Consider the following 13,735-nt stretch of genomic DNA (forward strand, 5'->3'; position numbering starts at 1 on the left):
AAAAGGCTGCCTGAAATTTCCGCCTGTTTTGGTGGGATGGAGTGTTGGCCTGCCTTGTGAAATCATTTGGAAGACATACCGTTGCATCGGTTTTTCCTTATGAGAACTATGAGAGGAGTGCAGCAGGTTTCCATGACTATGTTCCAAATGGCACCCTAGTGCCTATATACTGTAGAGGTAACCTATATAGAGGGCACTATGGGCCCTGGTCAAAAGTAGTGCACTATATAGTGAACAGAGGGCCATTTGGGACAGAGACAGAGAACCACTGGCTACAGATGTCAATGGGAAATGTGTTTTATTCAAGAGCCAGTCCCTTCAAATAAACATGATTGATTCTCAGTCTGCATGACACCCTAATCACTGTGATCGCAACAGGAAGTTTCCAGTTCAAAAGAGCAGTTGAGAGGCATCCTAATGAAAATGAAAATGTTAATTCCCTGGTGATAGGGCCTTGAGGATCTCATTCCAAGCTCTATGTTACACTGTGGGCTCATCTGAGACCCAACAGGACAAAATGTATGACACGATGTGAGACCCAGATGGCAATGTATTTGGCTTGTGTCACTGTTCACCATCTGATTGGCATAATGTAGTCACCAAAATGATTGAACTATATACAGTCAAAATAGACACTCATTCCTAAGTAATTCAATTTAAAGGTTTAGCAGCTTTTTAAATATCACATAAATATCCCGGATAAGCGCTCTGTTCTGCCTCCTCTCCAATCTGAGCGGCTATTCCTCATGAACCTAGAACCTATTGGTTCATTATAGCCTAAATTTGTCATTTAACTGTGCAAATATATTACCTTTTATATGTGGCATAAACATAACCAGCCACAACGTTTTTAATCTGATTGAATCTGAATGAGTGAACGGTATAACCTTTTTTGACTGTATCTCTGTAATTGTAAATGTATTTATGTAAAAAATACATATTTATTATTTTTTTACTAACAAATTCAATCAATCAATCAACATGTGCAGCGGCCATTTGATGAATGGAAAGAGACTGTTACAAAACACAACAAAAGTTGTCAAGCCAAGGCTTCGATACTGGTTAGGCCTACGAGGTAGGGAGGGATGTATTTTCTGTTTCTCGAGATTGACATAGTCTATTTATTGTGGTGTTGAAAACGCAAACCATGATATTGAAGCGCCTGATGTAGGTATACTTTGTTTTATATATATGTGTGTGTATATATATATATGATTGAGTGTGTGGACAGGTGTCTTTTATACAGGTAACTAGTTCAAACAGGTGCAGTTAATACAGGTAATGAGTGGAGAACAGGAGGGCTTCTTTAAAAAAAACTAACAGGTCTGTGAGAGCCGGAATTCTAAATGGTTGGTAGGTGATCAAATACTTACGTCATGCAATAAAATGCAAATTAATTACTTAAAAATAATACAATGTGATTTTCTGGAGTTTTGTTTTAGATTCCGTCTCTCACAGTTGAAGTGTACCTATGATTTAAAAAATTACAGACCTCTACATGCTTTGTAAGTAGGAAAACCTGCAAAATCGGCAGTGTATCAAATACTTGTTCTCTCCACTGTACATAGTGAAAGTTAGGTTGGAGAGAGATGAAAAATAGAACAAAAACAGAATTGGAAATTGGTTCTAAGTTCCCACTGAATCCATAGCCAGCCTTGTCAGAGCGTGACAACCTAGATGCTATTTCAGCAGAGAGAGAGATTGAGAGAGAGAGAGATGTGGATAATACTCTTCACAGTCAACACACCTCTAAAGGATGTTTTAATAGGCTAGGCCATTGATGACAGTCTGAAATAAAAAGTATAGACCCTGATGAGCACTTGGTTTATTATTTCTCATTTTGTTCGTTTACTGCTGTTGATGTTTTTATTACAGACACAGATAGAAAGTGTTGGCCTCCAGGGGTCAACTCAAACTTTGATGACACTGAATTCAAAACATGATTGACTTTGTTTAATCAAAAATGCCATACGCGCTATAGTTTCATGAACACTTTCATGACAGTGTTGTAGAAAGTGGAACTAGAAAAAGGCTAACCTCTCAGCTGTGGTTTTTCACTGCTACTCTTTTTTGCACAAAAGCACCAATGGGGGGGGGGGGGCTAAGATATCGGTACCTAAATTAACTACAATTTTTGTATTCTTCACCCCCCCTACAATCAACACTGAAGGATCCACCTCTTCTTGGGAGAACACTCCCAGCTGAGAAGGATCCTTCTGCCACTCCTCCCCGCGCTTTCAAATTGACAGACTGCTACCAATGGCCTCATTTATTAACAATGAAACTGTCCTTGTGAAAATGGCCCCTATCAATGCAAATCCCTCCACTTTTGCAGAACAACAGAGATGTTGCAGAGTGTGGACCCTGAAGGACATCATGGGACCAGACTGCTACAATCATAAGACTGAACCTCACAGAAAACCTTAAATGATCTAAAATTCTCTTTCCCAAAGGACACGGTGTGCCAACGATTAATTCTGATATCCAGCCTAACAAATTAATGATTGTGTAATTATGCTATGTTTTTCACAATACTTTGTGTAAATGTATTTCAGATATTTGCTAGTAATCACAAACTTGACGTAATAACTTTCAGTGCCCTGAGGACAACACATTTTTACAAAGAAAATGTTTTGCGAGAGTTAGAGAACAACATACATTTAGTCTTGCCAGCATTAAGTACCAGTTTTAAACCAACCAGGGCTTTTTGTAAGGCAACAAAGTTAGATTGCAGCTCTAAAATGCCTGTTCTATAGTTTTGGCAATGGCATACATAATGCCATCCGGAGGGTCGGCATTATAATTTGTTGCAGTTCAAAGCATTCTCACTGAAAATGTAATTTCCAATTGGGTGGAGGCGGGGAGTGCTACCTGAAGGAATAAATAACCAATACAATCCTATCCTTCTCAGTCTAATAAAGTGTCTGCTTCTGTTTTACAATACCTGCTCTGGGTAATAGAAATAAGGTACATATACTGGTTATCAACATGCCCCTCACTCCTCCCCCTCGCTGGCACGCCACGTTATTTCAACTTGGATAATGGGTCATATTTGGTTGATCAATGAGATTACAACCTATATTCACCCACTCAATTAGACAGCCAAAAGTTAGTTTAATTTCCCATCTGTAATCCCTATGCGTTCAACCATATAAAAGGACAAACAAATTCCAATGGAAATTGACAATCTCCACAGAACTGTGACGACCTTGCTATCTTGAACTTGCGCACTTTAGTTATATGATCACATAAGAAGAAATGTATAGTTACATTAACCTCAGAATGTGGCCAATGATGTGTTACTCATTTTAAGGTTGAATGTTACATTAGTTTGTAAGATAGCCCTATGTAGGCTATTTACTGTATTAAAAAGTAATATTGAATTGTGTTTGGTTGACAATGCAACCAAATATCAACATTTGAAGGAGATGTATCTTCTGCTTGGATAGTTCCATATGTGCCATTGATTTAGTCTGGTTTTAATTCCAGTTTGTCTTCAAATTAATAGTTGACATGTTGAATTCATATCTCCATCTCAACTTTAAAAAGTAGGACAAAATCAAATCAGAAATTTATTTAAAGTGCATTTACATTTTTGGGAGATTTAGTCCCATTCTTTAACTTGGACAAATATCATAGCTAAGCAGGGCTGGGATTGGATAAAACCCTGAATGGGACGCCAAAGGGTAGCTGTACATAGATACATTTTCCAGTAGCAGGTGCTGCGTAGCCTATAGTTTTTTTTCTGATTTTGGATGTAACGTTGTTTTAAATGTAAAAACTCAACATATTTCAGACAAAGTTGGTCTATGTTGAAACTTGGTTAACATGATGACATAATCCTGTGATTGATCTTTTTTTAAATCCAATGTATTTTCCATGTAGATTTCACATCACAATACATTGACAAATTGTGTTTAAACAAGGTTGATTCAACCAGTTTGTGCCGAGTTGGCCCTCTTATATACCTGCCCTTTGAGGTCAATATCTACAGTAATTGATCATAAGACTGACAATGAGCTCTCCCAAAGGCATTGTCCTTTCATCTTCTCTGGCCTATATAATCCTTAATCAATAACATTACAGTGACGGGAAAAACATACATGTAGCAGTCTGGAAAGAAACAGATGTCCAAAGAAAAACACAGGCTAATGATACAAACTGATAATTTGACATAACATACTGTGCAGTTGAGGACTACACAATGCATGGTACTTCTGAGGTGATTCATCAAAATAATGAATCCAGAAGATGTCTAGGCTACTCTTCCTTGCCCCACTCTGCATATGTCACATCATTTACATTCAGTGTGTGCCACTGACAGGAAAACACCTAACGGATCACTCACTGGTGGGATTCAAATGAGCTTGTTTAAAGCAATATTTTAATTGGAAAAATATAGATAAGTAGCCTAATGAACAATAAGTTCAAGCAAGTTAAATGTAAAGAATATTATAGAATGTAATGTTTCATTATAACACATCAAAGGCATTGAAATCATGAGAAATGTATATTTTGCCTCACACAAGCTTATCCGTATGTGAACCTATTTGAGCCCTAATGCACTGAACCTGTTAGAGTACCTGTATGTGCAGCTATCGTTTTGTCCAAGTGCAAAATTCGTTTAATGTGTATGCATGTTCCCTTGTTCTTACAGTTGAAGGCTGCTTTGGGGTTGGCTATATACATCTATGGAGAGCGCGTTTCGCAGCACGTGATGTGGCTTTCGAAAGTGATGCTTCATAAATATGCACACACAGAGAGAGACTTCAGACATCGCAGCAGCCGCAACTTAGGTCCACTGCGGGAGGCGCACATGAGAGAGCAGATGCCATTCTGAGCGCCCATCAATAAACCGTATTAACCAATGAATAACTAGATCGTTAGACAAATATATTTTCTATATAATTGTAAATGTTTTTAACGTTCCTTGTTTTAATGATTACATTTATAGTTCTTTTGTCAGGTATTACGAGTCAAGGTTGGATTAATTGTTGGATACATTTTGGGTGGAGGGACCTGTGCGAGCAATGTGAAGGTAAATACTTTTTATTAGGTTATTATAAACTCTGTATGTGTCCTAATCAGTGCCCGACTTCGGCAGGTGCCCACTGGAGCCGAGGACTGTGGCACTTCAAATGTTCTACTGCTTGAGTTCATGCACATCTTAGAATATTAGCTCAAAAGTATTTCAGAGTTCCTGCACCTACATATAAATGGTGCCGGCACTCAAAATGAGTTTTTCATTCATTTCACCGTACAAAAACGAGAGGCTGTTGTGGGCTATAGCAACGGCATCGAATTGTAGATCTATAATTGAGGAAAAATAACCCGTTATTTAATGAAAAAAAATAAATGCGAAACCTAATCAACAAATAATACATGCTGGTCTCATAGACTAGAGGTAACATAGTGAACGAAAAACCCGAAAACCTCAAATTAGTATGATATGTTACGTTTGGTATGTTTACATAAAACAGAAGGTTACTTAATTCCAAAACGAAAGGAGTGTGGTTGGTCAGGGTGGAAGGGTGTCCTATAACACGAACTTCTAGTAACCTGAAGGTTGCGCGTTTTAATCATGGACAACTAACATTTCAGCAACTTTTCTACTACTTACTACTTTTTAGCTACTTTGCAACTACTTAGCATATTAGCTAAACCTTCCCCTATCCTGAACCCTTTAACCTAACTCCCAACCTTAAGGTAAATAAATGGTTATTCCCTTTTAGATAACAGTATAATACCCCATCAGCTTCGGTAAGATTGCACCTGTGCACCATCCTGTGGCTACTGCTAAACATGAGAATGACTGTCAGGAATGTATAACAGGAGCTGCATTTAGTGATCTCCGACATAGCCTAGCTTGGCCAAACGTGAACAAAATAGACTGCCTCTTGTTGCACATGAGTTATCTGATAGGAATGGAATTGTTCTCTCTGTGTGGCATGCAGGGCAACAGCTAAGTAACAGTGAACTCCCTTTGGCCATTCCTAATGGTTAACCTAAAAAAATGGAATAAAAAGCGTTGCCCCTCATGCACCCCAAAAATCTGAGGAGGCACCAAGTACGTAAGGATGGCTGGAGGTGGTCCGGGAGTTGGAGAATTTCGATTTTTTTCAAACACCTGAAGCCGTTTTCCTGCCATATAGAGCCATAATCATCATGCGTAATTCTATGTAAGAAATGTGTACATTTTTCTGCATATAAATTAGCTAAAATGTAATAATGAATTATAATTGTAAATAAAAAAATACAAATGTTTTATTTTTTTAAACAGGACCAATCTTAGGGTCCATGTGCCACTGTGTTTTAATGATTATGACACCTCTGCTGATCATCATTAGACAATTCAAATTTTATAGAATTAAATATACAGGTAACTGCCAAAATAAAGGAAACACCAGCATAAAGCGTCTTAATAGGGCGTTGGGCTGCCACGAGTCGCCAGAAGAGCTTCAATGCGCCTTGGCATAGATTCTAGTGTCTCAACAATTTTTCCATGAGAAATTCCATCTTTTGATGTTTTGTTCATGGTGGTGGAAAAAGCTGTCTCAAGCGTTGCTCCAGAATCTCCCATAAGTGTTCATTGGGTTGAGATCTGGTAAGAGAGACACGCACACGCACACATCTAGTCATGGTAACTAAAATCATGGCCAACTGCATTTTTATACATGACCCTAAGCATGATGGTACGTTAATTGCTTAGCTCAGGAACCTGCTTTCAGTATACTTTGTTTCACTCATTTACTCATGTTTCCTTTATTTTGGCAGTTACCAGTTAGAAGTTTGTAATTAGAACACCCCAATGATTTTGCTCATTCAAGCAATGTGAGAAAAAGCCCAATCTAAATTATAGTTTAATTTTGGCAAATAATATAGGATTAAATGCAATTTCGAAACAACAACTCTTTAACAGTTTAACTGTCATAAAAGGGCACAATTCTTGCTGTGATTTCCAATTTCTCCTGTTCAATGTTAAGACATAAACACAAACATTTCTCTTATCATTTCATAGGTTAACCAGAGATCATCTTAAACCCCAGTGTTCACCTCTCAGGCCCAGTCATGAAGTCTGTGCTGGATGGTGTGGCAGACACCACCTTCCGGACTATAACCTCTGGACTGCTGTACCTTGGCTCCAATGATGCCAGCTATGATGACGCCACCATCAACACTGACTTCACTAAGGGTGGATTGTCCGTCCAGAAGCCTTTACCTGCTTTCCGCAGTAACTCTTTCCCAGACAAGGTGCCTGGAGATGAAGAACTCATCCTAAAAGGCATTCCTTTCTTCCCCACTAATGCCACAGACCTGTTTGGCAACAGTAGCGGCTTTGGTGATGAGGGAACCGGAATCCAGTGTGCGGAGAACTTCGTGGACATGGAATGCTTCATGATCCTGACTCCTAGCCAGCAGTTGGCTGTGACGGTGATGTCCCTCACTCTGGGAACCTTCACTGTGCTTGAGAACCTTATCGTGCTGTGTGTGATCCTCCAATCCCGCACACTGCGCTGCCGCCCCTCCTACCACTTCATAGGAAGCCTGGCTGTAGCCGACCTGCTGGGCAGCGTCATCTTCGTCTACAGCTTCCTGGACTTCCATGTGTTCCACAGAAAGGACAGCCCCAATGTGTTCCTCTTCAAGTTAGGTGGGGTCATCGCTTCGTTCACAGCCTCTGTGGGAAGCCTGTTTCTCACTGCTATAGACCGCTACATCTCCATCCACAGACCCCTGGCCTACAGGCGCATCGTCACGCGGACCAAGGCTGTCATCGCCTTCTGCGTGATGTGGACTATCTCCATCGTCTTCGCAGTGCTCCCTCTGCTGGGCTGGAACTGCAAGCAGCTTAACTCGGTCTGCTCAGACCTTTTCCCGCTAATTGATGAGAAGTATCTAATCTTCTGGATCGGGGTGACCAGCGTGCTGGTCCTCTTCATCATCTACGCTTACATGTACATCCTGTGGAAGGCCCACCACCATGCCGTGCGCATGCTGAGCCGCACCTCCCAGAAGAGCCTGGTGGTGTACTCAGCAGACGGAACGAAGGTGCAAACCATGCGCCCTGAGCAGACGCGCATGGATATCCGGCTCGCCAAGACCCTGGTCCTCATCCTAGTGGTGTTGGTCATCTGCTGGGGCCCTGTGCTGGCCATCATGGTCTACGACCTGTTCTGGAAGATGGATGATGATATTAAGACAGTGTTTGCTTTCGCCAGCATGCTCTGTCTGCTCAACTCAACCGTCAATCCAATCATTTACGCCCTGAGGAGCAAGGACCTGCGACACGCCTTCCTCAGCTCATGCCAGGCATGCCGGGGCAGTGCCCAGCAGCTGGACAATAGCCTGGAGTCTGACTGCCAGAGCAGGCACATCGCTGCCAACAGGGCTGCAGAGAGCTGTGTGAAGACCACTGTGAAAATAGCCAAAGTGACTATGTCTGTCTCCACTGAGACATCTGCAGAAGCTGTTTAGATGGTCATCATCATGCCACAGAGATATTGTGCAACTCATCTGTTTCAGAGGAAACTTTCTCACAAGGTGGTGGACCTTCCACAGGATGTAATAAATTACACAAATAGCTCAACGCTTCAACGGTTCATTACTTCATTGTTTTATGTTTATGAGGTGTGCTAGTATAGTGTTCTAGTGCCTAAGTGCCAAATTGATTTGTAAAGGTGATGAAGAGAGTGGATGGACTCAAAATGTGTTTGACCTATCCAAGACTGTCGTAAGTCTACTGCTGATCATAGACTTAATGATGATCAAACTGTAGATAGTACTGATGGTGAATTCATGAAGGCTTAGTATATTTTTGTACTGTGAATTCAGGTTCTGAAACAATGATATCTTAATTCATGGGATAAGGGGCTACTGAAGTTTTTGATTAGAATTATGTGTTATCAAGATGTCAATATGTGTACGTACCATAAAAAAGACAAATCTTTGAGGCTTTGAGCAGCCAGAAGAGGCATTGACTTTGTCCAGGCATCATGTACAAATATACAGTATGTTTTGTGAATAGTTTACATTAATTTACATAAGGGTATAACTTTAATATGTATTTATTTAAGACATGTACGATTCATAAAGCAACAGAGTTACTCATGTATTTTCTTTTTGTACCTGTCTGAGTTTATTATTTAATACAGAAATAACCGAGGCTTAGGATAAATAAAGCCTGACCTGACTTTGTGTAGACAGCTCCATTGATTGTTGGGAGTCATCTTTCACACAGAAGCTGGATGAATCTGAAAACCACATTGTTCAATTTAATGACATCAATTTGTCATTTGAAGCCATAATAAGCTCATCTGCAAGATGTGTTTAATAAGCCAAAAATCTACAATGGAATTATCTGTAATGTAGGTACTGACAGACTGATACGTAACTCCTCCCAACAAAAAAATCACATTTATTCTGCCTTTCACTTCTTCCTCTCTACTCTTGGCTATAGTAGTATTTTTTCAATAAAAATGAATGTACACCAAACAATTGTACAGTGTTACATACAATGCAGTTCTGAAAAGTGGTGGCCACACTACAATAAAAATCATGCCATAGATTAAATTCAGATGATTTAAGTGGTTTTCATTCAATTCAGTACATTTGTGAATAACCTTACAACTTGATAAAAACAATGTCAACCTTCAATCTTATCAAATTGTTTCAGTGTTACCATCAATAAATCTAATTTAGCACTATTGATGCGGATTCTTTTGATATTTGAGGAGACAACAGCTACCCTAGAGCAGGCCTAGAGCTCAGCTTTTGGATTAAATAAAAAATAAGATAGCCTGTTAACGTTTTGGTTTTCTGAGTACATTTTTATCAAAAGCAAGCCTTTCATTATAACTGACAACATGTTAGAATGGAAGTTATACTGTATATGCATTGTATGGAAATGAGCCTTTTACAAGTGTTGATGAAAATGTAATTTTCAATTAGATTATATAGGAATTTTAATCTAGAACTATGACTCAGTTAGCACAATTGTTCTTTAGACATTTATCTTGGTGTTAAACTACTACTGACAGCTGTTTACCAGTGTGCTTTGCTGCCTCTTGTACTGTTGAGTGTTGAAGATCAAATGTCAGCTGTCAAGTGGCTTCTGTACAGTGGTGGCATCTGAGGATTGTCTGTGGAAAAAAACAATCTGCAGGATTCTTTTTCTTCCGTATTGCAATGTAATGTTTCCAAGCTTTTGAATAAAGTCACAGCTGGTTATGATGTCTGCTGACCATGTTCATTTTTATTTGGTGAATAGTTGTAAGTACAGTGTGTTCAGCTTACAAAAGGCAAGAAAATCACAATAGAACAAATTTGATATACTCATAAACTGTAGCAGCGGACACCTAGGTCATGTTTGAACAACATGCTTCCTTCCTTCCTTCCTTCCTCCTTCCTTTGAAGTAATCGTTGATAACATGGTGTTAGATCTAACACAAAGAAGTGTAAGCAATACACCCATATAGCTTCTACACCTACACCAATCAAGTCAGATGTGTTATTACTCCATCTCAAAATGGCTGGAAGGAAAGACGCAAAATCTTTTCTTTTCCAGGAATGGAAGGGAAGTAGTGATTCCTGAAGCTGATTCTCGCCCTCTTCTGGACTAAATACAACACTGCCATCACATTCATCCAGCATGGGAATTTCCCAACAATTCTTCATTGTCCACATTATAGGCCTTTTTGGAAGATGGTTTATCAGAACAATCCTGCAGGGTGAATGAATAATAATACTATGGCCAAATACAGGGCCGGGGGTTTGTATGTATAATGCATCTCAGATTAAAAATTAGGTCCCACTGTCCATGTAATCTCATTCATTGTGATCTAAAAGGTCAAAACGGATCCTTAATCAACTCTCCTACTCTGAGACTCTTGATACATATAGGTCCCTCTACATGGGACTTTGAACCAGTGCTATTAGCACTGCTATACCGTGTCTGTTTATTGAACAGTTCAGATTTACAGCTGAACAGAGACATATGACAGAGGCAATGTTATGACTATGATTGAATAGGATGTCAGTTCAGTTACATCTGAACATGAACCCATGGACAAGCAAATGACATCTAAGTAGAGAAGGAAGTGCACCTCAAACACAATGGGGCCAGTCCTAAACTAAACTTAAAGTATGTAGCCTACTACTGACATACATGGGAATGTCCTACATAAGAAAGACACATTGAAGGAATATTGAACTATTCTCCAATCATTTGAAACGGGGGATGAGCTGTGGGATGAGCTGTTGAATGAGCTGTAATAGCCTAATATATCTCCTGGAGACTTCATGATGCTTTTTCCTGCTGGTAAATTCATCACTTTGCAGGACAGGGCCAGTTTTCCCAAAAGCATCTTAAGGCCGAGTTCCTCGTTAGAACCTTGGTAGCAACATCGTTAATTATCTGAGCGGTTTTCAAAAGCCATCCTTATTAAGGTTGCACTTGTAAACGCTCGTAATCCAACGCCTGCCTCAGACCAATAGTAGAACAGTTAAGTGCGTCATTAAATGTTTTTTTGCCCTCCTGCATTACTTAAAACCTCTTAAGGATCGGACCCTATTTTTCAATTTTCGCCTGAAATGACATACCCAAATCTAACTGCCTGTAGCTCAGGGCCTGAAGCAAGGATGTGCATATTCTTGATACCATTTGAAAAGGAAACACTTTGAAGTTTGTGGAAATGTGAAATTAATGTAGGACTAGGATAATATAACACATTAGATCTGGTAAAATATCATACAAATAAGAAAACATTCCTATTATTTTTTGTTCCATCATCTTTGAAATGCAAGAGAAAGCCCAATATCTGATGTAGAAATCTAGGTGCAATTTAGATTTTGGCCAATTGATGGAAGCAGTGTATGTGCATAGTTTAAGACTAATTTAATGAAGCATTGCATTTCTGTTCAAAATGTTGTATCAAGACTGCCCAAATGTGCCAGATTGGTTTATTAATACATTTTCTGTAACTGTGCACTCTCCTCAAACAATAGCATGGGATTCTTTCACTGTAATAGCTACTGTAAATTGGACAGTGCAGTTAGATTAACAAGAATTTAAGCTTTCTGCCTATATCAGAAATGTCTATGTCCTGGGAAATCTTCTTGTTACCTACAACCTCATGCTAATTATATTAGGTTACGTTAGCTCAACCGTCCCACTGGGAGGACACCGATCCTGTAGAGGTTTTTTAATACACAGATCTCAGCTACACATAGAATCACATGGTTAATCCATCTCTCTGTGACCGCGGATAACATCAGAACAAAAGATGACTACAAATCAAATCAAATGTTAATAGTCACATGCGCCGAATACAATACCTTACAATTGTTTAACTTGGGTCAAATGTTTCGGGGAGCCTTCCACAAGTTTCCCACAATAAGTTGGGTGAATTTTGGCCCATTCCTCCTGACACAGCTGGTGTAACTGATTCAGGTTTGTAGGCCTCCTTTCTCACTTACGCTTTTTCCTTTCTGCCACAAATGTTCTATGGGATTGAGGTCAGGGCTTTGTGATGGCCACTGTTTCATCGGACCTGTGGACATTTCTCCAAAAATTACGATCTTTGTCCCCATGTGCATTTGCAAACCGTAGTCTGTCTTTTTATGGCGGTTTTGGAGCAGTGGCTTCTTCCTTGCTGAGCAGCCTTTCAGGTTACATCGATATAGGACTCGTTTTACTGTGGATATAGATACTTTTGTACCTGTTTCCTGTTTTGTACCTGCATCTTCACACGGCCCTTTGCTGTTGTTCTGGGATTGATTTGCACTTTCGCACCAAAGTGCGTTCAGAACGCGTCTCCTTCCTGAGATGTATGACGGCTGCGTGGTCTCATGATGTTTATACTTACGCACAATTGTTTGTACAGATGAACGTGGTACCTTTAGGTGTTTGGAAATTGCTCCCAAGGATGAACCAGACTCGTGGAGGTCTACAATTGAGTTTGAAGGTAGGCCTTGAAATACATCCACAGGTACACATCCAATTGACCCAGATTATGTCAATTAGCCTATCAGAAGCTTCTAATGCCATGCCATCATTTTCTGGAATTTTCCAAGCTGTTTGAAGGCACAGTCAGTTTAGTGTATGTAAACTTCTGACCCACTGGAATTGTGATACAGTAAAATATAAGTGAAATAATCTGTCTGTAAACAATTGTCGGAAAAATTACTTGTGTCATGCACAAAGTAGATGCCCTAACCGACTTGCCAAAACTATAGTTAGTTAACATCTTCTACAACCAAGCCATAAGACTCCTGAACATCTAATCAAATGGCTACCCAGACTATTTGCATTGCCCCCCCTCTTTTATACCGCAGCTATTCTCTGTTGTTATCATCTATGCATAGTCACTTTAATAACTATACCTACATGTACATATTACCTCAACTAACTGGTGCCCCCGCACATGACTCTGTATTGTTACCCCCCTGTATATAGTCTCTCTGTTGTTATTTTACTGCTGCTCTTGTATTTCTTATTCTTATCTGTACTTTTTTTAAACTGGATTGTTGGTTAAGAAGTCTCTTGGAGCTAGACTTGGCGCTTCGGTACCGCTTGCGGTGGGGTAGCAGAGAGAACAGTCTATGACTAGGGTGGCTGGAGTCTTTGACCATTTTTAAGGCCTTCCTCTGACACCGCCTGGTATAGAGGTCCTGGATGGCAGGAAGCTTGGACCCAGTGATATACTGGGCCATTCGCACTACCCTCTGTAGTGCCTTG

General features: G+C 39.8%; 1 protein-coding gene across 2 annotated transcripts; it reads left to right on the top strand.

The window, feature by feature from the left end:
• Window positions 1-4,784: 4,784 nt before the first annotated feature.
• Window positions 4,785-10,230, top strand: LOC135505580 (cannabinoid receptor type 1A-like). Of its 2 annotated transcripts, XM_064924649.1 has the most exons (3): window positions 4,785-4,857; window positions 4,955-5,038; window positions 7,019-10,230. In XM_064924649.1, the coding sequence occupies exon 3, from the start codon at window positions 7,069-7,071 to the stop codon at window positions 8,473-8,475; it is 1,407 nt and encodes a 468-aa protein (XP_064780721.1). In that variant the 5' UTR covers window positions 4,785-4,857; window positions 4,955-5,038; window positions 7,019-7,068; the 3' UTR covers window positions 8,476-10,230. The 2 variants fall into 2 exon arrangements, with proteins under 2 accessions (XP_064780721.1, XP_064780720.1); XM_064924648.1 differs by having other exon boundaries at window positions 4,798-5,038.
• Window positions 10,231-13,735: the final 3,505 nt, after the last annotated feature.

The sequence above is a fragment of the Oncorhynchus masou genome, chromosome 19 (assembly GCF_036934945.1).
Source record: "Oncorhynchus masou masou isolate Uvic2021 chromosome 19, UVic_Omas_1.1, whole genome shotgun sequence".
Classification (NCBI taxonomy): domain Eukaryota; kingdom Metazoa; phylum Chordata; class Actinopteri; order Salmoniformes; family Salmonidae; genus Oncorhynchus; species Oncorhynchus masou.